This window comes from Acomys minous (assembly GCF_964271855.1).
Source record: "Acomys minous genome assembly, chromosome: 18".
NCBI lineage: Eukaryota > Metazoa > Chordata > Mammalia > Rodentia > Muridae > Acomys > Acomys minous.
In genome coordinates, this window is record NC_140501.1 from 56,146,849 (window position 1) to 56,174,001 (window position 27,153).

Here is a 27,153-nt window from a genome sequence, read left to right on the forward strand (position 1 = left end):
CCTCGGGGGTTTTGCAAGCAATGAAAACTAGTATGTTAATATGAGCATCTTCTATGTTTAACTACATCATGTTTAACTACATGAGACCCAGTTTCTAAAAGTAAATTAGAAAGATATTTAAAGTTGGAACGGACAACTTACCCATGGTTTGCACCCGAATCCTTTCTTGCTAGAACTCAAGTGAGGACTCAGGCCTAAAAATGAAGGTGTATTTAGGGTTTACTAGCTTTAGAGTCAGCCAGTAGAGCCCCAGTACTTCTGTGAAAGGTCACCGACCCAACACAGAATTAGGCCATTTAGTAGGTCAAACATTTCCCAGACCGATGGTTTTAACTACTCATGCTCACTTGGAAGCCTGGAGCTAAAATGGCCAAAGGTTTGATCCTTGTCTTGGTTAAACAGTAGAAATGTTGGACAACCCTGACTGAAGGAGCATCCTTAGGAACACACCACACCCGTGTCCACCCACCAGTGTCTACCTAGCAGTTAATATAGAAGTTAAAATGTAATTTGAAGATACTATAAAATATCTTACTATAAAGTGTCTGGGACCATCTGTCCTTGGGGTACAAATCTTACACCATGTAATTTAGAAAAGCTGACAGGAGAGAATTTGTCAACAGTAGGCAGAGGAAACTGCTAAAGGTCAGATTAAAATCTGTTCTAGAGGCTGGAGAGATGGCTCAGAGATTAAGAACACAGCCTGTTCTTCCAAAGGTCCTGAGTTCGATTCCCAGCAACCACATGGTGGCTCACAACCATCTATAATGAGATCTAGTGCCCTCTTCTGGTGGGCAGCCAAAACACTGTATACTTAATAAATAAATAAATCTAAAAAAATAAAATAAAAATCTATTCTGATGGAGGAACAGACTTGTCCCAGGAGATTGAATATATATATTGAAAATTAAACTCCCCAATTCTAAAAGCAGCATGTGTTCAGTCTCTGCCAGGAAAATGTAAATCAAAACTACATTCCAGGGACTAGAGAGACAGTTCATCCACTACACGCATTTCTCCTGCAGAGGGCGCAGGTCCAGTTCTCAGCATCCTCAGCAGCTCCCAGCTGCCATTTCTGGCTCCACAGGGCCCGGGTCCTCTTCGAGCTTCCACAGGCTCCTTCAGCTATGTAGCGCACATAAACTCATGCAAGCACAACACACATACAACATTCACTTAAACTTTTTTTTCTTCTTTTAAATTACGAAAATATCTCTAAATCCCATCTCACTTGTGACTATCATCAAGTACAGCTGTAGGGGTGGAGCCCCGGGGTCATGGGGGTGGAGCCCAGGGGTCATGGGGGTGGAGCCCCAGGGTCATGGGGGTGGAGCCCAGGGGGTCGTGGAGGTGGAGCCCAGGGGTCGTGGGGGTGGAGCCCCGGGGTCATGGAGGTGGAGCCCAGGGGTTGTGGGAGGTGGAGCCCGGGGTCAGCTCACAGCTGCAGCCTTGGGCCCTGGGAGGAGGCGGCACCTGGCTCTCCAGATGATGGGTGGGCTGCAGGTGTTTGTGCAGCACACTAGGCTTTCTCCCCTGGCAAATCAGACTGGCTGAGATCTTCTCCTTGCCTTCTCACCTGACTATCAGTTACGAGGACTTCTTTTCCGCCCTTGGTCAGTAGGCAGCAAGTGGACCGCGTGTGGGAAAATAGCGGTCCCTGTTGGCGTGATTTGATTCCGGCTTTTGGACCACTCGGATGTTTCTGAAGTACCTACAAACCCCTGTGCTCACCTAAGTCATATTCATCGTAATTTATCAGCAGACACAAAAAGCGTCTTACTGGAGAGTGCACGTGTGTGCTTGGAGAGAAACAGGAAGGATAGAGAGTGGCGTAGGAAAAGGAACTGAGCCTTCAGATTTAACAGACTCAGCCCCCACAATTTTCCTGCATTTTATAGGGAATACAGAGAGCAACCAGGGCAGGCTGGTTAGTTGTTTGGAGCGGGGTGGGGGTAATTTTTGTTCAGTTTACCCGAGTGACCAACTTTTATTTTTAAGAATAATATATTGGCTTACTAAGTGGGATTACCCTCATTTTGAAGGAAATTCAGAGGAGTGGAATTCTATACTCACACACTGAAAGCTTTCTTACATTCAGAACATTTATCCTCAAACTTCTGGCGTTTTTCATTGCCTCATTATAGTAAGCAATGTGACTTGCGAGTACTATTTTGGTGTCTGTGTTCTGGGTTGTAAAGATCATTTGAAAAAGAAACCACACAATACTGAAGTGCACAAGTTAAAAATTTAAATGTTAAACTAGGCAGTCACAAACTAAATAAATGATCATCTTAAAGGTGGAAATACACACACACATACACACACACACACAAGGTGGTGGTGGCAGACACTTTTAATCCCAGCACTTGGGAGGCAGAGGCAAGAGGATCACTGTGAGTTCGAGGCCAGCCTGGTCTACAAAGGGAGATCCAGGACAGCCAAGGCTACACAGAGAAATTCTGTCTCGAAAAACAAACCAACAAACAAATAAATGTAGAGAAATTCCTGAAAAGACAGTTTGGGTGCCTTTGTTGACATGAAGAGAAGAATGCTACATAGTACCCAAAAATATTTCCACAAGCTTTTTTATTTAAAATGAACACTTGAGAGATGTTGCCACAGCAGTTCTTCCCTCTAAAATGGCCTGCTCCTCTTTCAAGTAACACCTGGAATTTCCCCCAGTGAATTTCAGTAACCACTTGCATAGATCACTAAGTGGAACAGAGGCCTGTATCATCAGAGTCTATGAAAACAATTTAACTTGATCAGTTATGTCCTCTTCTGTCATAGTGATCAGCACTATGTCTCTTATTTTAAAATAAGTGAATTCTTGACAGGTGGCTTAGTGTTTCCCCCACACTGCTCATGTTTCCATGAAAACCACGCTTTATATTTGATGGAAAGTTTCAGAAAGTTCTTACCAGCAAGAGTCATGTACATTTAGTTTGGAGCCCCAGAAACCTGAAACACAGCAAAGAAAACTGGGCCTAAGAAGTGGTCTAGAATGGTTGTCAGACTATAAGGGGGAGAATTTGTGTTCTGGCTTAGGATTATAAACCCCATTTATTATTTTAAAAATACAATAAAAGTGATTAAAATGAATTTTGGTCCAGTGATATTACTTTGCACTTAAGGTTTTTGGTTTTGTTTGTTTGTTTGTTTTTGTTTGTGTGTTTTGTTTTGTTTTGTTTGCTCATTTTTTTGGTACAAGTTCTTTTTAGAAAGTCTTAATTATTGCCAAAATGTTGTGTGAAACTACAGCATACATAGACATTATTGGAGATTCCCCTATTTCATGCTGCCATCCCTGTTCCACTGGTTTTTATTCCCCGCTGGTGCTTAACTTAAGAAGGTTAATGCTTTTCATTAACATGATATGTGTGTTCCTAATAGACCTTCTGGGGTTTGTAGGGCTTTAGTGAATTAAACTGAGCTTAATTGAAGTAAAAGAATTTAAGATTTGTTAAAATGAAGTTAGTCAAATTACACATTGGAATACAGCCAGAATTCTAGAAGGCTGTGTGTTTATACTTCTTTCATTTTTTAATAGTTTCTTCCTCTCTCTCTCTCTCTCTCTCTCTCTCTCTCTCTCTCTCTCACACACACACACACACACACACAGAGACAGAGACAGAGAGACAGAGAGAGAAAAAGAGAGAAAGAGAGAGAGAGAGAGAGAAAGAGAGAGAGAGAGAGAGAGGGAGAGAGAGGGAGAGAGAGAGAGAGAGTCCATGACCCAAATCTGCTGTAGTCTTGGGAAGAATTGCTTAAGTAAGTAACTAGGGTTTTGTGTCTAACTCTAAACATTTCAGAACCTTCTCACACGATGGCTAATGCAATCTGGACACCTTGATGTGTACTGTTCATTCTGTAATTCTTGCCAGGGTCATCACAGGCTATGCTTAGTGAAAGCCCCCTCTGAGTTCCCAAGGAGCTACATTTGTTTGTCCTTATTAAATAGTGTTTTAATTATGTTGTTTCTTCTTTACATTCTCCACAATTGAATGGCCACCAAATTGAAGCTTCTTAGAGATGGTGTCTTGGAGCATAGAAAGAAGGCGGAGCGTTTGAACTCCGTTCTGAAGCCTGCTTGTGGATTGCTTCTTTTTAACTGGTTACTGCTTGAAGTTTAAAAGCTGATTAAAATGTAGATAGCAAGTTCTGGTATATTGTGACTGAATCCTAAATGCCTGTTTCTGACAAAAAAATGCTACAATATTAAAGAGCAGTGCCAAGTAAGTGGTTCCTGTCTATAATTCACTCTTAGAATGCACACTAATTAGCCCTTCTGGCCTGTGTGATGGTTCCAGTCTTAGAGTCAGTGAAGTTTTTGTGATGTTGGGGATGAGTGGTGATTTTGGCAACACGTAAACAATGTGTAAATCAAGTTTTTGTGATTAAGGAATCAAATTTATTGAATTCTTTAAATTGAACTTGAAGCATGTATGAGTGAAAAATCAGTAAATGAATAAACTCTTTTCATTAACCGTAGTGGCTATGTGGACATAATATTTATTCTAAACAGGGACTACAGAAGGACTATTTATTTATTTATTTTGAGACAGAGATTTTTTTGCATAATATATTCTTTACTGGAGTGTATTCTCATTTTCACCAGTAAAACATTTGCAGTCCTACATAGATTGTTTTTTTTATTTAAACAGAGAGAGTCAGCTTTGCCTTTGCTGGAATTGTCAAATCCCACAATTATTAAAAGCTGAATTGTCACTGAATACAGAAAGGGTGGCATATTTTTAAGTCATTTAAGAATGACTTGGATAATTTCTATAAACCAGAAGGTCAGAAGTGTGCCTTGTCTCAACACGACTGTCTGTGTTCTAACACAAGGCTAGTTGTAGACAGTTCTGTGTGCACAGCTTTCACCTGAGCAAGTACTCACCGAAGGTCACACCTTAACTCTGGTTATTAGGAAACACCTTTAACAAAAATGATCGTATGGTGGCTTGAAGGAAAACCAGGACAAGTGTCAGCAGCTGCCCAAGATCCTAACTGACAGCTGTGAAACAATAACACTTATGGACAAGGAGACTATGAAAAGAATTTTCTTGAAACTTAAAAACATTTATTATGCCGGGTGATGGTGGTGCACGCCTTTAATCCCAGAACTTGGGAGGCAGAGACAGGCGGATCTCCATGAGTTCAAGGCCAGCCTGGACTTCAGAGTGAGTTCCAGGACAGCCAGAGAAGCCCTGTCTCAAAAAACCAGTAAATATATTATATATTATATATATAATAACAAAAATTATGAAAATTAGATGATAAAGAGAAATAAAGATCAAGTGACCTTAATTATATTTTGATGACAAACCATCCAAGATTTTCTTTTATTTTAAAAAATGCACGATACTGTGTCAGTTGGATTTTTTTTTAAAAAGGTTCTTTTAAACAAGAAAAAAAAAAAAAGAAATCAAACAACAAATGCTGGCAAGGTTGTAGAAGGGAACTTTTACACACTGCTAATGGGAATAAACTAGTGCAGCCACTGTGGAAATCAGGCCAGAGGTCCCGCAAGTGCTAACTATGGAATCTTATCCCATTGTCTCACAGTGTGATTCCGCTGTCTCACTCCTGGGTCTGTGCCCATAGACATCTCCCATCCCTGTCTGCTTGCAGAACTAGTCACAATAGCCACAACCTACCTAGGTGCCCAGCAACAGATGAAGGAATAGATGCAGTCTGCGCCCACAATGCAACTGTGGGTAACCATGAGTGAAAATACACCTTGGGATGAGATGGCGGCCTATAGGCTGCCTCTGTGTGAGTTGGAGAAGGAGAGAGATGGAGCAAGACAAAAGCCTGTGTCCCGAAGAGAGAAATGGAGGAAGTGCTTCCGAGAGGCACGAAGGGCGTGGGAGGCACTGGAACTGAGCAGAGAAAACAAGGCAGGACACAGAGAAGCAAGGCGAACAGCTTCAGCCAGGTAGTTCTCTGGCAGACAGAGGGGAGCCTCAGACCCCGCTGGAGGTATTGGATGAGATGTTGACCTAATCTGCCAGATGGGTCAACAGTGGACAGACCGGCGAGAGGGTGTCTCGTAAGATAATTGTATATTAACAACTGGGCCTGATGGAGGACCCAAGATGAGGGAACTTCCACAGGCAAAGGAGACTCACTACAGCCTGCCATACTTCTGGGAGAAGGGCCCAGTGAGGTGGCTGAGGTCAGCAGGATGATTGTAGACTGGCTTAGTCTACAAAGTATAAAGAGAGAGACAGCTCTGCCCCCCGGTGGTGGTCAGAAATGGATCTCATCAACTGAGAATTGGCCTGTGAGCCTGAGGTCAGTGTGTGGTTAAAATTCTGAAGCAACCTATGGGTCTGTTGCTGCTGCAAAGCCCGAGGGCTCTAAGCTTGGCGCTTGGAGCGGGTCACGTGACATCCCCCTCTCAACACTCCCCCTCCCCCCATCCTTCCTGAAGGGTGATTATTGAGCAAGAGTTCCTGAAAGTGTGAAAACAGAGGTTGTGCCTCTACACGTCTCGGTGTTGTGGCGGTTTTCCACACAGCCAATACACTTGAGAGACATTCCTTCGCTGAGACAGCAACCTCTGTGGGTATATAATCTGGGGAGTCTTCAGAAGGTGAGGGAGCCTGCCCAACACACAAGCTGAAAATCCAAGTCTGGCCAGCAGAGGCCGCTGACACACAAAGAAAAACGACTACCATGGAAAACATCTCTGGTAGACCTCTCTTGTTCAGTACAGACTAAGCAACCATGGGAAAAATCCAAGCCCGCAAGTTCAACTAACCCTCTCCCTATAGGTAATAGCCTAGCACAGACTTACCCCGCAACACACAGTTTAGCCAGAGATGTTAGAGATCTATACAAGGAAGTTATAAAGAACTGAAAAATAAATTTAAGGACACATTAGAAGGACCAGCAGAATTGGTATTGTTAGAAGGTTCACGTTACCAAAGTGTTCTGTAGATTCTGATATGGCATTGTCCCTTCTCACCTTTCCTCCTCTTCCTCCTCCTTCCTTCTCTTCCTCTCACTGTGTAGCCCTGTCTGCCCTGGAACTTGCTGTGGAGATCAGGCTATCCTCAAATTCACAGAAATCCATCTGCCTCTGCTTCCTGAGTGCTGGGATTAAAAAACGTGCTTGTATCCTTTAATGGCTCATATCCTATTATGGCTCATCCCAGCCCGCTTGCTGCTATAGACTCACTAAGCCACCACACATAGCTCAGAGCCCCCAGAGCCCTGACAGCTGCCTGTCTGGGACACTATAGTTGGTCTATCTGGATCTGAGACCCAGGACCAGCCCACACTGTCAGGAAAAACTTGTTACAGGTTGCTAAAGGCAGCAAGTGGTGACGGAGAAACAAGACCCAAGAGAGAGGCTGTGTCTCCAAATACCAGATAAGCAAGAGAAATCTTCATCTTAGACCTGCTGTGAATTAGCCCCTCTCCTGAACATTGCAAATACTGCTGAAAGAAGAAAGATGCTGGGAACAAAATAAAGAAAAACTCAACTAACAAACTAATTCTAGATGGGCGAATCCCAACGCAGAAACAATAAACACACACATACACACACACACACACTACAAAAGAAGCTATTTGTTACCTTCAGGAAAACATAAATTCCATAGTGATATGCCCTAATGCAAAAGACCTGGAGGAACACTGAGACACAGACCTAAAATACATCACAACCTAAGAAGATAAAAACAAAGGAGCTCGATGGAATGAAGAGAACCCAAACAGAAATGATGCTAGAAATGAAAAAATAACAAACCAATAAAAAATAAATCCTCAGTGGAAAGCCTCAGCAACCGAATGGATCATATCAAGTGCGGAGAGTCAGGGATTTAAGACAAAGAAGAGCTGTCCAGTCACACAGTTGGTCAACAAGAAAAAAAAAAATGAATGGAACATGGGGAATTTCGGGACGTCATGAAAAGACCTAACCTCCAAATTATGGGACCAGCAGAAGGAGAATACCACAGTGAACGGATAGGAAATACATTGAAAGAAATCATGAAAGAAAATTTTCCAAATCTGGAGCAAAATGTTTGTCTAGGTAGAGGCCTATAGAACACCAAACAGACAAGACCAGAAAAGAAATTTCCCTGATGTATGATAGTTAAAGCACTGAAGCCTGAAAGGAAGGTCCTGACTCTTACACAGGTGTTAGAGAGCACTGGACTCCTCACCAGAAACCTGTAAAGCCAGAAGTGCCTACAGGAGGACCAAGGTCAGATTCTTTTTCTTTCTTTCTTTCTTTCTTTCTTTCTTTCTTTCTTTCTTTCTTTCTTTCTTCCTTTTTGAAACAGGATTTCCTTGTATAGCCTTGGCTGTCCTGGACTCACTTTGGAGACCAGGCTGGCCTTGAACTCACAGCGATCTGCCTGCCTCTGCCTCCCGAGTGCTGGGATTAAAGGCGTGCGCCACCACGCCTGGCTAAGGTCAGAATTTTTTATTCTTAAGACAGTTTCATAAGTGTGTAATCATATCCATCTCACTCCTCTCTCCTGCTTCTCCTGCCCTCTCGCCAAGCCCTTCTTCCCAATACTTCCGCGTCATTCTTCCATTTTTCCTTTTCCTCCTCCTCGTTTTTAGGTAGTCCACTGAGTTTGACTAGCATTGCCAAGGCCAACCTTGTATACATGATGGAGTATAAGGCTGAGAACACAATCTGCTAAAAACTACACACGCGGAAATAGGCAGTAAGGTGTGATAAAGCATGCGTTTATTTCAACGTGACCACCTTAGCATGTAATTATCATGGAATTCCTTTTACTCGTCAAACTATTTGCTCTTAGGTAAACGAAGGACTTTTCAATCCTTCCGGTGTCTTTTCCTTGAATCTAAGAAGATGGAGCTCAACTTGTCACCACATCTTTTTCTTCTTTACTTCCTTCTTCTTTACCAAACAGCAGATGGTCCAGTCCTCGCAGTACTTGACCGCATATTCGTTGGCATCACACTTCATTTTGCAGTGAAGGTACGCTGAAGAGCACTTCTTGTTCCCAAGGGAGCCTCTGGCTTTGGAAAGAGAAGACAGCCACATTTCACTGTATTGCTTATTTGTTGTTATTATCTTGGGGGCCTTTGGGGGGTGGTTGTTACCTACCATTTTAAAAAAAGAATTCGTTTTTTACTATTTTAAAAAAGTGTGTGTGTGTGTGTGTGTGTGTGTGTGTGTGTGTGTCTGTCTGTCTGTCTGTCTGTCTGTCTGTCTGTCTGTCTGACACATGTGAGCATGTGCCCATGATGTTCAAAAGAGGACGTTGGATGCCCTGGAGCTGGCGTCACAGGCGGTTGTGAGCCACCTGACAGAGGGCTAACAGTCAAGCTCAGTACCTTTGCGAGAGCAGTGTCTTAACTGCTGAGCCATCTCTCCAGACCCTTTAATTTGTTATTTATACTTTTAAGTATTAATTTAGTTTTTAAATTTTTACTTGATGTGCATGAATGTTTTTGCCCACATGTATTTTTGTTCATCATGTGCATGCCTGGTGCCCAGGCAGAAGAAGGAGTCACGTGCCTTGGAGCTGCAGTTAACAGATGGTGTGAGCTGTCACGTGGGTTCTGGGAAGTGAAGCTGCGTCCTCTGCAAGAGTAGCCAGGGCACCTAACCACTGAGCTATCTCTCTGGCTCCCTTTATTTGTTATTTTTATTGCTGAAAAGAGTTTATGATTTAGGAAAAATAATGAAGAACTTACCCATAATGTAAGGAAACCAACATTAAAAGTGAATGCAAGAGAAAACATGAAGATGTTAACTACAGACAAATGAGGATTGTTCTGGAAAGAGTGAGTAAATGAAGCAGCCACTGAGAACTATTTACTTTTACTATACATTTCTACCTATGGTGGGAAAAAAAAGCAGGTTAATTCCTGAAGCAAAATTATTTCCGATCGTTCACAGTAGTCTATGTGCCTGTCCACAGGTGAATGAATAAAGAAATGGATCAGGCCCGGTGGGGGGGGTGGGGGGTGGGGGGTGGGGGGTGGGGGGGCGGGGGGAGGTGGCTCACGCCTTTAATCCTGGCACTCAGGAGCCAGAGGCAAGTGGATCCCTGTGAGTTCAAGGCCAGCCTGAACTACAAAGCTACAAAGCGAGTCCAGGACAGCCAAGGCTACACAGAGAAACCCTGTCTCAAAACAAACAAACAAACAAAAAAAACCAAACAAACCCAAACCCTCCCCCCAAAAGAAGAAGAAGAAGAAGAAGAAGAAGAAGAAGAAGAAAGAAAGAAAGAAAGAAAGAAAGAAAGAAAGAAAGAAAAATAAATGAATCAAGCAGGAAAAGAAATGGAACCAAAGATTATCATAATTAAGCAAAACCATCTGTAGTTACACATGGTTGTGAGTCATCATGTAGGTGCTGGGAATCGAACCCTGGTCCTCTTGAAGAGCAGCCAGGACTCTTAACCACCGAGCCAACCCTTCGGACCAAGGAGACAATTTTCAGTAACAGAAGGAATGAAGTACCAAGGCAGGGATGGAACTTGGAAACACTGTTCTGAGTGAAAGAAGCCAGACCAATGGCAACGGGCCATAGGTTTACTGTAGGTTGTATTGTGGCGTCTATATTCAAAGTCCAGAGTGGGAGAGACATCCAGGCTGGGGGAAGGAAGTGAACGTCCTTAGAATACATAGTGTTGGCGGCTGCATATCTTCACAAATATACTGGAACTACTTAAAGGAAAACTTGAAAAGAGTAAATTTTATGGTACTTTTGTTTTGGTTCAGTTTCGGTTTTTGAGACAGGGTTTCTCCGTGTAGCCTTGGCTGTCCTGGACTTATCTGTCCAGACTTACCACACTGGCCTCAAACTCACAGGGATCCACCTGCCTCTGCCTCGAGTGCTGGGGTTACAGGTGCGCACCACCAGGCCAGGCTGGTCAGGGATAGATTTAATTGTAGCTAGTAAAATGTACTTTAGGTAGTGTGTGCATTTAAAAAGACAAATCAATAATAAATTATAATGTAAATTCAGATATATGTATTTGTTATATAATGCTGGTAGATTCTAAACCTAAATTTGGAAAATTAAATTGATTACTTAGCATTTGGCTAATAATTAAGGTGAAACTGGTGTTGCTAGCCCTCCAGATTGCAATAGTAAGACCCTCATGCTGACAACGCCACGAGCCTTCATCATCGGACATAAGGCACCAAGCTGGACCAGTGATGCAGCTTCCTCCTGCGGGCTCACCCTCACAGGACAGAAAGGAGATGTGCAGGCTTCCAGGGAGGGTTAGCACCATCACTCTTACTCAGCCCTAAGCTCCGTGCACAACAATACAGACTGAGCCCCCTGATGCCACAGCAGCAAGACTGCCACACAGGCAAACAACCACTTTTAAATGGGACTTGATCCTGATCCACAGGAAGTCTGGCTCTGTGAATACATCTGGTGCTGCAAACCTGGTCAAAAGCCAGGGGCTGGGGAAGTTGTAGACCCTGATGGAAGGCTGCTGCTCAGATGCCATGAGTAACCCATCACTACCCTCTAAGTAGCTGCTTATGTCCAATGATTGGTGCTGCTGTCAGAGCTGGTCAGAGAAGCTTCTCAATGCACTGGGCATCAGTGGCTGCAAAGATGGTCATAGTTCAGAGAATAAATGACAGTGGGACACTTGTTAAAATAAGCATCTATATCACTCACACACACATACACACCACACCACACACCACACCACATACACCACACACACACACAGACACACCACACCATACACACACATACACTACACACACACCACACCACATACACCACACACACACCACACACCACATACACCACACATGACAACACATACACCACACCACACACAACACACATGACAGCACATACACCACACACAACACACATGACAGCACATACACCACACACATACCACACACACCACACCATAATATACCATAACACACCACATACACACCACACACACCACATACACACACACCACACACACATCATCATAATACACACACACACACACACACACACACACTACCACCATCATAACACACACACACAGGCACGTGCATGCACGTGTGGGAAAGGAAGAAAGAGAGAGAGGCAAAAAAAAAAAAAAAAGACATGAGCAAAGACCACTATAGAAAACCATAACCAATCAAAATGCAGAGTTGTGGAGCTCAGTTCCAAGGGATAAGCCTATGAAACATCTTGTACCTAAGGCCCAGAAAACATAGTGGGAGAAGGATTGGAAAAATTGTAAGAGCCAGAGGATCAGGGAGTTGGTGTGAGACAGTGTCTCCTAGGGGCATCAGAGCTGCACGCATAGTCTTGCCAACATGACTGCCTAAACGTGAGCTGGACACTGACAACAGCTAGTGTGTAAGGGAGAATGTGCTAGTGTGTAAGGGAGAACATGCTAGTGTGTAAGGGAGAATGTGCTAGTGTGTAAGGGAGAACGTGCTAGTGTGTAAGGGAGAAAACCCACGGAGACCTCAACCCTACACAAAGAACCGCAGGCAAGCGAGGAATGCTAAGAGTGGGAGAAGAGTTTTCCTCGGGGAGGAGCACACTGTTGGCTACCCAATACCAAATGTTCAGCCCTGAAAACACACACGTCAGTGACATTACACAGACTAAACAGGCTATATTTATGGATATGTATTATGTAAGTTTATACATTCCTAATATGCATACAGCAACTGAATTTTTAAAAAGCCATGAATTTGAAAGAGAGCAAGGAGGATATATGAAAAGATTTGAGGGATAAGAAGGAAGGCAGAAACGATGTAATTATATTATGGAAAACAAAACAAAAACCCCAAACCCAAGGGAATCCACCCTATCAAAACAAAACAAACAAGCAACCCCTCCCCCCAAGAAAGCAAAAACCATGAAGGCAGAGATAGAAGGAAGTTAGCTGGGAAGAGGAAAGGGTGAGGAGCAAGCCGAGCAACTGACTGAAATACAAACGCTTCGTACATGAATGAAAGTGTCACAATGACACCCATATATACTTAATATCTCCTGATAAGCATTAGAAATGAATTCGGGTGGAACCTCCACTCCTAAATTACATAACCCCCCACACAAACTTAGTAAAACCTCAGGAATTTCAACCAACGTTAAAGAAACACAGAACACAGGCCTTTGCCTAGCGCAGGCAGCACTCCGTGAGCCCAGAACAACGCTGTTCGGCCCTCTCCCGCCCTCTCCTAACTGCCCACTTTCCTTTTCCCGACTCCTCAGATCCCTCACCTACTTTGTCCTCTCTTCCGCCTCTACTTTCATGCCCCTGGGATGAAAAGCTTTTGTCTTACCCAGAGGAACTACGGATAACAAGGTGAAGACTCCCAGGATTGAGAGCAGGACCCTCATGGCTGAGTGGGGAGGCCGGGCGAGAAGCGGGCAGCTGGGATGAGAAGAGCCTCTCTGGGTATTTGGCCGTGGTGTGGCAAGCTGCTGCTGGGTTATTGAACCTTTCAATAGCAAGAACATTTCTGTGCTCCAGCGAGGCTCTTCTGTACCAGGAGGCAGCATGCAACGCACATTCACTTTAAGTGCATTGATGAAGTGATCGCTGGGTGTGGGCACAGGTGGTAAACACACAGCAGGGAGGGAAGGCGGAGTCCTGGGAAAAGGTGGGGAGCCATCCTGCTGTCTGTGTTGCCTCCTGGACTCTGGAGCTGGGCGAGTTAAGGGAGGCCCCACTTACAGAGAGAGCCAACTCACCTCATGCCCTGGTAATGGAATGGAAAAGAGGAGCCCTTGACAAGTGACATGGCGAAGATCTGTCAGTGTTTTAGGGAGTAGACACTCAGATTTGAAACTAGACCTAGGCTAAGTTCTATACTGAAAGTCTTAGTGAGCACAAATTGTTCGCACGTCTCAGTTGTGAAGTAATACAGGAAGAATTAAGATGTTATAAGACAGACAACACATATAACACAAGAGTGAATGGAATGGAAGCACAAGCGTATTTCTGACTCAGTGGCTCTGATGAGGCAAACATAGTGGATACCAGAGTATTCTGAGGAGCCCAGGGAAGGTTTACAGAAGCACCCCAACCTTGGAAACTATAAAGTGAGTCCATATCTTTGATACTAATCTTTTTGTTTGCTTTGTTTTGTTTTTCAAGATAGGGTTTCTCTTATAGTCCTGGCTGTCCTGGACTCCCTTTGTAGACCAGGCTGGCCTCAAACTCACAGAGATTCACGTACCTCTGCCTCCCAAGTGCTAGGCTTAAAGGCGTGTGCCACCATCTGGATATTAACCTTTATAATTTTAAAATTTCAACAAAAATCTAGCGTGTGTGTCTGTGTACTGGAATGTGCCTGTGAGTATAGGTGCCTAAAGAGGCCAGAAGAGGGCGACAGCTCCCTTGGAACTGGAGTTACTAGGTTGTTGTAAACAGGCTGACATGGATGCTGGGAACTGAACTCCAGGGCTCGAGTGCTGAGCCGTCTCTCCACCATCTTCATAGCTATCCAGAAGGATTCATTGTAAGTTAGGGAACTTTCCATCATTAAAATGGGAGTTCATTTCCTGCCGAGGCTCACTAGGGTGTTCCCCCCTGTTTGGAGGTTTCAGTGGGCGGAATGTGTAGGTACGTTATCTGTGCAGGTTCACCCCCAGTGCTGAGACTTTGCAGATGCCACTGGCAAGATGATGGAGATGTGACTGGAGGTCCCAAAAGGGGACATTTTAGACTAAGAGGACAAACGAAGGGAAGGAAGGCTCTAGGGATGTCTATCTCGAAGCCCAGGTTCAGGTCTTTCCTCTTCTTAAGTGACTGAAACAGAGGCACACGGGCACCCACTTCTCCAGCGTTCTCCAAGCTCAAAGGGTGACCTCTGTGAAGGCCTTTGCTAGTATGTGCTACTTGTTGATAACCAGGGCAGTCCGGCTTGAGTTTTCGTTTGTTTGACCTTCTTTGATCGTGAGTACGGAATTTACCAGTTTGAGTCTCATATCTACAAACCCTTGGCTTCTTGCAGCACAGTTAATGTGGCAAATTGACCAAATTTATGAGGAGAAAGAGAAACCTTCTATGGAACACTGAAAGCGGGGATTTTAGTGACTTTCTCACATTTTCGATCAAAATCTGTTTCCCTGCCTGAAAGCCCAGGAACACCGTGTGACACCCAGCTGCCGGCTGCCATCACAGACCTCAAAGGACTAACTCCATTCTACTCTGGCTATAAGGGCATGAACACTCAGGTGTTGCCAGATCACCGGGGGCCTCTGTGGGTGCACATAGAGCGCTTTGACAATGCTTTCCCTCAAAGGCCCGAGGGCCATCGTCAGCCGTCAAGCACACGCTGTCATAGCGGAAGGATAAAGAAGATAACTCACTATCAGATAGCAAACTTGGCCTGGGGAGTCACGGTTTTTATTGAGTGTAGCTTGCTAAAAAGGCACTAGGCAGGCAATACATACTTCAGAATTACACACCCCTCCCTTCTCAACGGTATGAAAAATTCACATTATCATATTTCTTTTCACTGTGGCCTTTAAAGGTTGTGTTTCCTTACCCAGGGATACCTACAGATACCCTCAAAACCTCATACTTAAAAATAAAACATAGAATTATTTATTCCTGCTCATTTTGATCCACCCCCCACCACGACCCTAAATTTCACACACACGCACCTCGTCATTTTGGGAAAATAAATATCTTTGTGCTTTGAATGAGTGTTCACTCACTTACCCAGCAGACTTTTACATCTTTCTTTACCTTTGTACTGAGTTCAAATTCCTAGTGGTTCTTATATGTATAAACAGACATACCATACATGAGTGAACTTTTGACTCTATGCTGTTCATTTAATTCGTTTTTGAGACGATGTCTCACTTTATAGCCTGGGCTAGCCTGAACTCACTATGTAGTCCTGGCTAACCTAGAACTCAAAGAGATCCACCTGCCTCTGCCTCCCCGGAGCTGGAGTTAAAAGCACATATCAGCAAAGCTAGCCTACTCAGTAGTTTTTTGTTTTCCTTATTGTTAAATAGTATATTTTTATTTGAAAACCAGGAAACCAATGAGATTCTCAACCTAATAATAAATATATTGTATTGCTCTACAATTTAAAAATTCTTACTATCTTTGGGTTACTCGTTTTTTGATTGAGTTTCTCCCTCTTAGGATCTGGTGGTAGTTGAATGAGAAGGCCCCCGCAGGCCCATATGTTTAAATGCCTGGTCTCAATTAGTGGAACTGTTTAGAAAGGCTTAGGAAGTGTGGCGTTGCTGGAGGAGGTGTGGCGTTGCTGGAGGAGGTGTGGCCTTGCTGGAGGAGGTGTGGCCTTGCTGGAGGAGGTGTGGCCTTCTGGAGGAGATGTGTCACTGGGAGTGGGCTTTGAAGTTTCAGAAGCTCACACCAGGCTGGCCCAATCTTGCTCTCTTTCTGCCTGCCTCTTGTAGATCAGGAGTGAACTCTCAGCTACTGCTCCGGCACCATGCCTGCCCACCTGTCGCTGTGCTCCCTGCCACGATGGTCATGAACTAACACCCTGAAACTGCAAGCAAGCTTCTAATTAGATGGTTCCTTTTATAAGTTGCTTTGGTCACGGTCTTTCATCAGAGTGATTGAGTGGTAACTAAGACAGGTCTATTTCTAATTTTTAATTTTCTACCAAATATTTCTTCATTCATTCTTCCTGTATAACACTGAAATTATGGTGACTCGTGCATATTAAGTGCACGGGAGCTATGCTAATCTCTGCATGAGTCCACTTTTAGTGTAGGTGCTGCCAAGGCAAACAATGTACAGGAGTTATATAAATTATTCTCCCTCTATCCGTTCCAACGTGCATATATCATACTGCAATCATGCCCAGCCTCCCTTCAGAATAGTGTAAACATAGTGATTTTACCTATTACAGAACGGGTGTCACAGATATCCCACAATATTTTTACTTTTCCATTTGTCTATACTTTCACTATTTAAGTGCTATCAAGGTTACTTAAGGGGTTTTTTGTTATATAGTCCATCAATTTGTGGCCAAACTTCTTACCATCTTGATCCTTCCTTAATGTGGACCAATGAAAGGGAACTCTCGGTGTGCGCTGTGGTAAGGTCAGGGGGATGGTTTATCAACTCTGTTGGGCGATGGGGGAACTAATGTTTATTTACCCAATAGAGCACTGACATCAGACCAACAGGACAGTTTCACTCAGTTCTCCCTTGGTGGATCAATGAGTTTATATTGAGGTTGCGTACCACAGTACGAGTGAGAGTTTGCTTATAGGAACATTGCTGTGCAAACGAAGAGGCATCACAAAAGCCTGGTTCAGCATGGGTGAGTGCAGGGAACCATGGCATTGGCTTGGCCCAGCTGCCTTGGGAGGCACGTGTCACAGGTTTCTCAGGGTGGGTAGAGTCCCTGTCTCCTGGGGCACTGTGTGCCTTTCAGTTCCCAAGAGACCGATGCACTCCCTCAGGCAGTAAGCGTTCACACTGCTTTGTGTTTCTCTGTGTGTTTATCCTTAGTGGTCAAGGAAACATGGAAGCTTGACAGGACCACTGGTATTAGACAGCTCCTGTGTACCCCGTATAGCTGGCAAACGTCAGCATCATATCCTGGCAACTACAACCATATCAATCCGGGCAATTGCTGTTATATTCTATATTCCGATAAAGGTATTAAAAAATCCGATTGCTCTCAATAAAATTGTCACAGCCTCAGTTGTGCTGTGGTCCCTCCAACCAGAGCCTGGTTTCATTTCTTGAAGTCATATCAGATGACCTTGGGCAGGTAAGTAAGTGCAGGTGCCTATCAGTGATGACTCATGAGCCTGAGGCCCCTTGGCCAGCACGCAGTTCCACAGAGCAGCCGCCTCTGCTTAGGGGCCTCATGGATCGGGTGACTTCCTGAGTCTTACAGAGATTATGAGAGTTTTGTGCCTTACGAGTCTCCTCTTCCCTCTAGGATGAGGCGTTTCAGTTCTGAGGAAGTTAGACCACACTACACCTGGGCCCAGAGGCTCATCTCCCTGGCAATTTCAAATCATGACACATTGACAAGCAACACCATATTTAGTTATATTTCATAAGCCCTAACAATGTTTCCCTTTGCTTCATGTAACTGGGTACTCCAGCGGTGGGCATATATGTAATTGTTATTTCCTCATATTGAATTGATCTTTTTATCCCTTCCTCCCCCCATCCATCCTTTGCCCTCCCGCCCTCTCAGTTTTGGATTTAAAATTTGTTTTAGCTGATTGAGCGTGGTGACTTCTGTTTACATCTTTTTTTTTTTCTACTTGCATGGAATATCACTTTCCAGTCCTTCGCCTGTAGTGTGCCTATGCGTTTACTAGCACAGTAAGGAAGGCACACTCCCAAAAGGCATTGGCCCTTGATGAAGGTACAGGAGGGAGGAGATCAGCTTTAGATCACAGGGGTCAAACCCCTAAGGTTTTGGGGAGCAGCATTTCCCACTGTACTGCGGCTGTACTGCAGGGCCACTATGTTGTATTGGGCTCTGCTTTGTGGGTCTATATAGGTTTATGGGACTTCAGGCTTTGGGGCAAATGTGAAGGAATCCCAGGGATGCTCATACCCTGAGATTACTGTTCTCTCAGGAAGAATGGATCCTCACCGTGACTCCTGCAGACAGCACCATAGTGTCTCTGCCTGTTCTCACGGGTTGGGGGCAGAGCTACTGTGAGGATTCTAGGTCTCCTAGTTTGGTCATCAGTCTGGCATGAGCATGGCACTGTCCTGTAGCTAGGACGGATGATATTCAAAGGAATGGAGTCGCTTTGACATACCTGGCCTTTTGGTTACTTTATTGAGTTCTGTCTCCTACCTGCCTACCCACCTCTATCCCTCCCAACTGCCAACACTAGGTGGAAAGAAAGAAGGTTAGAGGGGGCAAAGGGGACGTGAATATTGTTCGGATACTTCCTGCTGATGAGGGGGCGTCATGTTCCTTGGGGGCAAATTTGATCTTCTTGGTCAGGATCTCTCCAACTGGCAACCAGCAGCCCAGCAGCAGGAGCCGGAGCTTCAAGGACAGCAGCAGCAGGGGGGACCAGCAGAGGCTGCAGGCCCTCTCAGGACGCTCGAATTTAAACCCTCTCAAGAGTCCCCAGAATTCCCAACGTCAACCATCTTCAGCTGGTAACATCACTCCCCTGCCAGAGCACGAGACACATCACAGTCAGCTGCTGTGGCCAATCTGAAGCAGCCCCGTGTCCCACACCTGGGATTGAAAACAAATGCATATTCACATAACATTTATGTATTTTTAAAGACACAAAGAAATTCTCACTACGCTTGCCCTTTCTTCAGCTCTGGGAAGTCCCCTGGTCGTGAGTCTATGGCCAGCATGCCAGGTCTCCACGTTGTCTTAGTCAACGTTTCTATTCCTACGAAGAGACACCATGACTGTAGCGACTCTTATAAAGGAAACCATTTGATTGCGGATGCTTAACAATTTTCGAGGTTTAGTCCATTATAGTCAGGGCAGGAAGCATGGCAGCGTGCAGGCAGACATGGTGCTGGAGAAGGAGCTGAGAGTCCTACATCCAGGTTAACAGGGAGCAGCATCTGGCTTGGGCTTCTGAAACCTCAAAGTTCACTCATTACTCATCTACCTTCTCCACAAAGCCGCACCTGCTCCAAGGACACCCCTCCTAACAGTGTCACTGCCTACGGACCTATGGGGCCATTTTCTTTCAAACCATCGCATATGCCTATAGGAGTTCCCATATTTTCCTTGCTGAGTTCCTTGGCTACTCACCCCAGAATGCCATCGATGGCTCACCTCCTTTGCTTCTTCTTGCTGCAGGAGACAGCACTGCAACTTCTATTTTGCCTTCTTTTGATCTTGCTGTTTCTCTTTATTTAAATTTTCAATTAATCTCATTTTTCTTTATTGTGTGTGGTGTGGTGTGGTGTGACTGTGTGTGTGTGTGTACACGCATAAGTCTGCATGTGTGGGAGAAGGTACTTCTTTGGTTGCCCTCCACGTCTATGTTTTGAGAGAATTTCTCACTGAGCCTGAAGCATGTCAGATTGGCGAGGCTGGCTGGCCAATGACCTTCAAGGACACTCCTGTTTGCCTCCTATCCCAAGACTGGGTTTACATTCACATGGCTCCATGCATGGCTTTTAGACAGTCTGAGGCTCTAACCTCAGATCTTTGTGTTAGTGTGGTGGGCGTTTCACCGAATGAGGCATCTCCTCGGCCTTCTTGGTTTGTAACAGTCCCCATTTCCCTATCTAATCCTTTTATGAAATGTGAAGACCACAGGAGACTCAATACTGAATTAATTAAAGCTTTCCAACTCACTGAAGGATCTTTCTGATGAAGAATCAAGAAAACAGCGCTAAAATCTTTCCCGATTTAATAAAAAATTTGGGTTCCAGTGTGGGAAAGATAATTGCATTTCAGGCATTAATTTGTTCATATTTTGATGTCTTTGGGCTTTAGGGAAATGTGTTCTTTGAGTTTTAGTTTCAGACTTGAATTTTTCTCTAGGCGTTTGGTAATGAGGAGCTGAAGACTAGCTCAGTGGCTCAGAGCCCTTGCTGTTCTTCCACCAAGAACCTGAGATTGGTTCCCAGGACCCAGGTAGCTCACGATGGCTTGTGACTTCAGCTCTAGGGAATCTGATGCCCCCTTTTTGTCTCTGTAGGCACCCATACACACTTAAGTGCACAAGCACGTACACACACACACACACACACACACACATACACACACACACACCACAACAACAGCCTCTCCTTGGCCCGCATTGGCATCCCTCCAGCTGATGAGATTCCAAGAGATTTCAGTGACGTAAAGCTCTGCTTGCCTGAAGAAGCCCAAAAGTTGTCTACTTTGAAATAACCACGTAACCCATAAGGTAAGAAGACGTATAAAAGATGCTATTGGATCAATAAGATGTGTTTTTTGTCAATTTTGGGTCTGTATGTGGGAGCAAGAGGAATAGACTTTGTCTCAGTTGGGACTTCTAAAACACCATGTCCAAAAGCAGCCTGGGGAGGAAATGGTCTATTTCAGCTCACAGCTCGTTGTCTGTCACTGAGAGACGCCAGGGTAGGGACTCAGTGCAGGAGCTGGAGCAGGAACATTGGAGGAACTCGGCACTCTGGCCTGCCCAGCCTGCCTTCTTCTATAACCCAGGACCACCTGTGCAGGGTGGCACTGCCCACAGTGGGCTGGACCCTCCCGCCTCCACTATGAATAAAGGAAACCCCCCACAGGCTTGCCCACAGGCCAATGTTACAGAGGTATTTTCTCAATTAAGACTCCTCTTCTAAGGGGTTGGGTCTTCATGGTGAGAAGTCATCGGGTCTTTTGGCTGATTTTGTTAATAAAGTTCATGTGTCTGTCATGATTTTTCTTTTTTCTTTTTTTGGTTTTATGAGACAGGGTTTCTCTGCGTAGCCTTGACTGTCCTGGATTCACTTTGTAGACCAGGATGGCCTCGAACCCACAGCGATCCACCTCTGCCTCTGCCTCCCGAGAGCTGGAAGACTTGATACCCTATGAGCATATAAAGGGGGAGGAAGTCCCCCTCAGGCACAGTCATAGGGGAGGGGAATAAAGGGAAAATGGGAGGGAGGGAAGAAATGGGAGGATACAAGGGATGGGATAACCATTGAGATGTAACAAGAATAAATTAATTAAAAAAAAAAGAGTTTAACTACAAAAAAAAAAAAAAGCGTGTGTGTGCCACCATGCCCGGCCTGTCATGATTTTTTAAACCACCATAGCTATAAAGGGAGGAGCACAAGATCACAGTTGCAGTGGAATGCACTTCTATACTGCACTTTGGCTTATTTATGATGTCTCTGGTTTGCTCATAATTGTTACACCCGTGCAACCATTACTATTATGAAGAACCACATGAGTTTACCTTAAGTATCTTACTGCACATACCAGCCTACACGATGTTCTGTCACATTTTAAATTTTCACAAATAAATCACTCTTTCATGGTAATAGATGTATTAAAGTTGTTTTCCTCTAGAATTATACTTTAGGGATAATTTTTATCTTTTGTAATAGACACAAGAAAATGCATGTAATCTTTTTGGAATTTAAGAACTTGGAATCTATCGTTGGAGGTTGTGTTTTGGGAGAGGGAGTAGGGGTTAATAGCCCAATTCCCAGGTGCACTGCCAACAAGGTCACATGACTGCCAGATCTTATCAGTAGTAAAAATTACATTTATATTTAGTGGTTTGAGCCAGGGCTTGTCAAGCGCTCTGTTTCTGAGCTATGCTCCCATCTCAGAAAGATGCAATGCCTTCAGAAGCAAATGAGAGAAAGTGTTTATATTTTAGTGTAGACAAGCAAACATTATCTACTTCATATTTACTATTTTACATGTTTAAAGTTTTGTTTTGATCTGTTTTATTGGATGCTCATTTTGCTTAAAGATTTTCAGGGCGTGAGATTCTTCTCATCAATTTTCTTCTAGTGATACTAACAACAACAAAAACAATAACATTATTATTATTATTATTATTATTATTATTATTATTATTATTATTAATTTAAAGATGAAAGTATTGCTATGGTAAATCCCAGATAAGAGGGTTATGAGTGGAGGTGTTTTAATAAATCCTGAAGCAGTAATTAGTTCCTTTTACTAACTTCCAGTAGATTTATAAAAGGCTTGCAGCAATCAACAAGTATGGACTCAGGACATTTATTTCCAGGCAAGGGAGGTGAGTACAGCTAGGCAGAAGTCTGCAAAGCTCGTTGTCCATGTTTTCTGGAGTCTGGATGGCCTTCTGGTGTTTCCCCCCCCTCTAAGGAGACTTTCCTTTGGGAACCGGTGTCGGGTAGGGTTCAAAAACCCACCATTTCCTACAACATTTCATCTCATCGTTACATATACCAATGACATCATCTGTTGATGCACATCCTATGTCTTTGCATTTCCCTTTCAACAAAATGCATTGCTTTTCTCCGGGGATGACGCCAGCCTTTCCTGAATAGGAAGAAATTGAGAAAACACTGTTAATTCACTTTCAAAGTACTGTAAATGTGCACAAAGCCACAACCCCAGAGAGTGGCTCTGGAGCAAAAGACAGACTGTTGTCTACACGGAAAAATTGATGCTTACACAGAAATAGTGCCCTTTTTTTTTTTTTGAGAAGTGTTAACGGTTTGGGATTATGTACACCTTGGTGTGAGCAGGCTAACTTGTGAGATTTTAAGAGATGTGGTCCTCACCCTGGGCAGCACATTTTGAGTACACGGCAGTGTTTCCTATTACCAAGATGGAGAGGGTGTCTTTGGAACTTCAGTGGACAATGTCTTGCTCAGTTTCTTCCCTAGTGAATCACCCTGGACTGAAGGCATCAATACCTCCACCACGCGGCAGTTTCAACAGCAGAGTCAATCCTCTGCCTCTTCCCCTATAGCATCTTCATCAGACGCATCTCCAACTCGCTTGGTAGAAAATCTGCCCGTTCTTTTTCTTCCATCCCAAGCCCCCTCTCTTTAAAACTGTGTAAGAAACATGCTTCTGGAGTTCCTCAGTACCTTCCGTGTATGCATGCATGGAGAGACTTCTCAGAGCCGAAAGTTTTCCTCAGGTATGTTGACACACCTCCCTAACTCATTTGGCTGTTGAGGCGAACAGAGCTAAGGCTACGTGTCAGTGCCCTTTGGGTGGCCTTTCTAGCACTGGGAAGCTTCATTCTTCCCACCTGTGATGATGGTGGATGTGACGTAAAAGACGCACTTCTGCTTATGGTCCTTAGGAAACGCGGACAGCACATGATGTTGGGAGAGGGAAAAATGTGGTGCGGAATAGAGGATTGGAGGAGAGGGCCTGGGAGTGGGCTGGATAGAAACATGCTGTCATCCCGTGTGAAAGTCTCAAACAACAAAAACAATCAGAAGATGCAGTAAAGATAAGATTTAAAAAAAATCTTTTCCTGTCTTAGACCCTCTGGGTTCACAAGAGACATGGCTGTGCACAGTGCTCGCCTCCACTGAGAAACTGCAGGGCTTTGCTTTACTCTTCCTTCACGGTGTATCTGGTTGGGAGAAGCAAAGGCAGGCTGATCGCGCTTGCTCGCTTGCTCGGGGCAGGTCAGGGATCCCGCCCTGCAAGGCAGGCCTCTGTGTGCTCCAGAAACTCTGCAGGAAGCTAGCTCTCCCCTCATCTTAAATAGCCTCTCCTTACTCTCCTTACTTTATTAAGATAAGAAAATTTACCATGAGGTCCGAACTTAACATTTTTAAGACCTATAGACATGAAGTTGTAGAATTTATCTATAAAACTTATCGAACTGTCTAACTGAATGTTTATAGCTAACTCTCTTGTCCTCCCCCCCTGCCCCCCCCAGCCCCCCACATGCTGGCTCTAGTAACTACCATTGTTGAATCTGTTCTGGGTCTGATTATTTTAGGTCCTTGTATAAATGAAATAACACACCTGGTTTATTTCACATAGCCTAGTAGCCCCCTGGTTCTTTAATGCTGTCAAACACAGCGAGTGTGTATGTATGTATATGTATGTATGTATGTATGTATGTATGTATGTATGTATGCATGCATATATATTGTTCTCAATACCCACTTAAGAGATCTCGAGGTGAAAGTCTGGCAGACATCAGTCACCATTTTACATCCACGTGGAACAATGACCCAGAAAAAGAGAAACGTGGTTCAGTGTTTCAACCACATATGTGATCCCAGCAAAATCCCAGTCCTCATGGGAGCGTGCCTTCTGTCATCTAAAGTGAAAGACATGCCCACTAAGGTGCCTTCTAAGTTTAAATAATTACCGTCTTATTTTACACTACAGGTTCCTGCGAGCTTGTCCACCACGGCTGTGCTTTCCGGCCACAGCTGAGAAACAAATGGGGACTGTACCCACGTCTGTGTGAGAGCTAAGTGCCAGGTAGGTATGAGGGTGGTCATAAGTGAGAGGCCTTGGCTGTGCTTAAGAGAACCTCAGAGGTGAACCAAGGTCAGCTCTCTCTCAGTGAGGACAGACAGTAGTTTGAGAGATGTGGGCATCCGGCTGGTCGTGGACAGTGCTGTTACTACTGTCTAGTCCGCTGCTCCCTGAGGTTGCCCGGAAATCACCTTTTCTTCCAAAAAGTACCAGGAAAAGGGTTTTATAAGTTCTTACCAGGATCCGCATAAAACAGCCAGAAGGGGACTGGAGTGGCTTTCATGTTGATGTTATATTTCCTTGTGTAGCCTTGGCTGTCCTGGTCTCACTTTGTAGACCAGGCTGGCTTCGAACTCACAGAGATTCGCCTGACTCTGCCTCCCATAGTGCTAGGATTACAAGTGTGTGCCACCAGGCTCAGCACAATTCAGATTTTTACATGCTTCCTTACAATTCATTTTTTTTTTTAAGCTTCCCACTGGTCTTTATTTTGCCCATAATTCTCCTGTTTCTGAGTTGTCTTTTTTGCATCTGGCGTTTGCATGCACTTCTCACCAACAGACTGTAGCCCCCGATTCACTCAGCAGTAAGAATTAATCTCTACTCTCCTTTAGAGAGCGGGCTTCTGGTGGTAGCCATTTTTTTAAAAAAATTCTATTGACTTAAGTTCTATACCAAGTAGGCTCTCCATCTCTGTTTCTCTGCGTGTGTCTCCCCTCCCCAGTGTTGGGGTTCTTTGTCCCCATTTTATGCTGATGGGGCTTCCTCTACTACTTTCTGAATTCAGGCCTCGTCTGTTCTGAAGGTGTTGGACTTTGGGACACTCAAGTCGGTGTATGAGGGACAAAGCCCAGTTGTGCAGCTCAGCAGACCTGAGACGCTCGGCTCCTGCACGCATTTCCCAGCTTACCTCTCGGCGCCAGCATCAAAAAGAGGAAGAGGACAGACAAGCCAGAGTGGGACCTCATGCCTGAGTAGCCAGCAGTGTGGAAGGTGGTGAACAACTGTGAAGTGCGGGGCTTTTATTCACTTCTGGGGGCCTGTGGTTCCTCCTGGTCAGCGAAGCCTAACACGCAAAGAAGTAAAACTGCTCTTGTGGGAGTATTTCCAGACCTCAGAGTTTCTAAATTTGGTGACAAATTAACCCAATAATAGAAAACCAGATGGTTAATCCAATCCTTCTGCTATGTGCTCTCAGTCTCACCTCTCTCTCCCCCCCCCTCTCTCTGTCTCTCTGTGTCTCTGTCTCTGTCTCTGTGTCTCTGTCTCTGTCTGTCTCTGTCTCTGTCTCTGTCTGTCTCTGTCTCTGTCTCTCTGTCTCTGCCTCTGTCTCTGTCTCTCTCTCTCTCTCTCTCTCTCTCTCTCTCTCTCTCTCTCTCTCTCACACACACACACACACACACACACACACACACACACATACACATACAATACAAGATTAATTTTTTACATGGCACATAAAATTTATGCCTGTCTGTGGAGGGCAGTGTTGTAGTCAGCTACATGTACACAGCATGTAATGGTGAAATTAGCAACTCTCTCCCCTCAAACTTGAACAAACACTTCTCCCTTAGTGTTTTTAACTGTATGATTAAACATTATTTATCTTTTTCTAACAACCCACTGAGTTCCCTTTGTGCTGCCCATATACTCATGGTGTGAGGTTATCCGGGGAAGCATGGTCCACATAGCAGGGCCACACCTTTGAAGAAAGCCAACTCCTCTTCCCTCAGAAGTGTCACCTGTCCTGAGCTTCTGAGACAGGTGTGGGTGCTCATGAACCTTCTCTCGCTTTGTGCTGAAATATTGGCTTGCTCTTGTGCAGGGCTTGTACAGGCAGATCACAGACACTGTGCGCTCATGAGGACAGTCACTGTCAAGTTTTGCCCTGCTGCCCCTTGACCTCTGGCTCTTAGAATCTTTCCTTCTTTTCTTTTGCAGTGGTTCCTGAGTCTTGGTGTGTGTGTGTGTATGTGTGTGTGTGTATGTGCGTGTGTATGTGTGTGTGCGCGTGTGCATGTGTGTGTGCGCGTGTGTGTCTGTGTCTCTGTGTGCATGTTTATGTGTGTGTCTGTGTCTCTGTGTGTGCATGTGTATGCGTGTGCATGCATGTGTGTCTGTGTCTATGAGTATGTGCATGTGTGTGTATGTGTGTGTGACAGTTGTGAGTTTCTGTGTTAGCCACTGCCCATTGCACATAAATCGTCTCCAATGACATCTCAGAGCTGCCCTAATCTATGGGTAGAGACACACAGTTAGAGGACAGTATGATACCTTGGTAGTTTCATCAAATAATAGCAGTAGGTTTACTAC

General features: G+C 44.5%; 2 protein-coding genes across 3 annotated transcripts; both read right to left on the reverse strand.

Moving 5' to 3' along the window:
- Positions 1 to 8,710: 8,710 nt before the first annotated feature.
- On the reverse strand, positions 8,711 to 13,379 carry LOC311589209 (beta-defensin 43-like). Of its 2 annotated transcripts, none has more exons than XM_084767509.1 (2): positions 13,279 to 13,379; positions 8,711 to 9,012 (listed from the first exon to the last, which is right to left on the reverse strand). In XM_084767509.1, the coding sequence occupies exons 1-2, from the start codon at positions 13,334 to 13,336 to the stop codon at positions 8,858 to 8,860; spliced, it is 213 nt and encodes a 70-aa protein (XP_084623635.1). In that variant the 5' UTR covers positions 13,337 to 13,379; the 3' UTR covers positions 8,711 to 8,857. The 2 variants fall into 2 exon arrangements, 1 of the variants encoding a protein (XP_084623635.1); XR_014776448.1 differs by lacking the exon at positions 13,279 to 13,379 and adding an exon at positions 9,101 to 9,315 and having other exon boundaries at positions 8,932 to 9,012.
- A 9,237-nt stretch (positions 13,380 to 22,616) lies between these two features.
- Positions 22,617 to 25,930, reverse strand: DEFB130B (defensin beta 130B). The gene is made up of 2 exons (XM_084767385.1): positions 25,751 to 25,930; positions 22,617 to 22,917 (listed from the first exon to the last, which is right to left on the reverse strand). Exons 1-2 carry the CDS (start codon positions 25,806 to 25,808, stop codon positions 22,736 to 22,738), a joined length of 240 nt encoding a protein of 79 aa, XP_084623511.1. The 5' UTR covers positions 25,809 to 25,930; the 3' UTR covers positions 22,617 to 22,735.
- Between the last annotated feature and the right edge of the window lie 1,223 nt (positions 25,931 to 27,153).

Excerpts from the sequence above, each read along its gene's own strand:
- LOC311589209 (XM_084767509.1), bottom strand. The coding sequence starts at position 13,336 with ATGAGGGTCCTGCTCTCAATCCTGGGAGTCTTCACCTTGTTATCCGTA. Across the intron at positions 9,013-13,278 it reads GTTATCCGTAGTTCCTCTGG|CCAGAGGCTCCCTTGGGAAC; the intron begins GTAAGACAAAAG and ends CTCTTTCCAAAG.
- DEFB130B (XM_084767385.1), bottom strand. The coding sequence starts at position 25,808 with ATGAGGTCCCACTCTGGCTTGTCTGTCCTCTTCCTCTTTTTGATGCTG. Across the intron at positions 22,918-25,750 it reads TTTGATGCTGGCGCCGAGAG|GAAAGGCTGGCGTCATCCCC; the intron begins GTAAGCTGGGAA and ends CTTCCTATTCAG.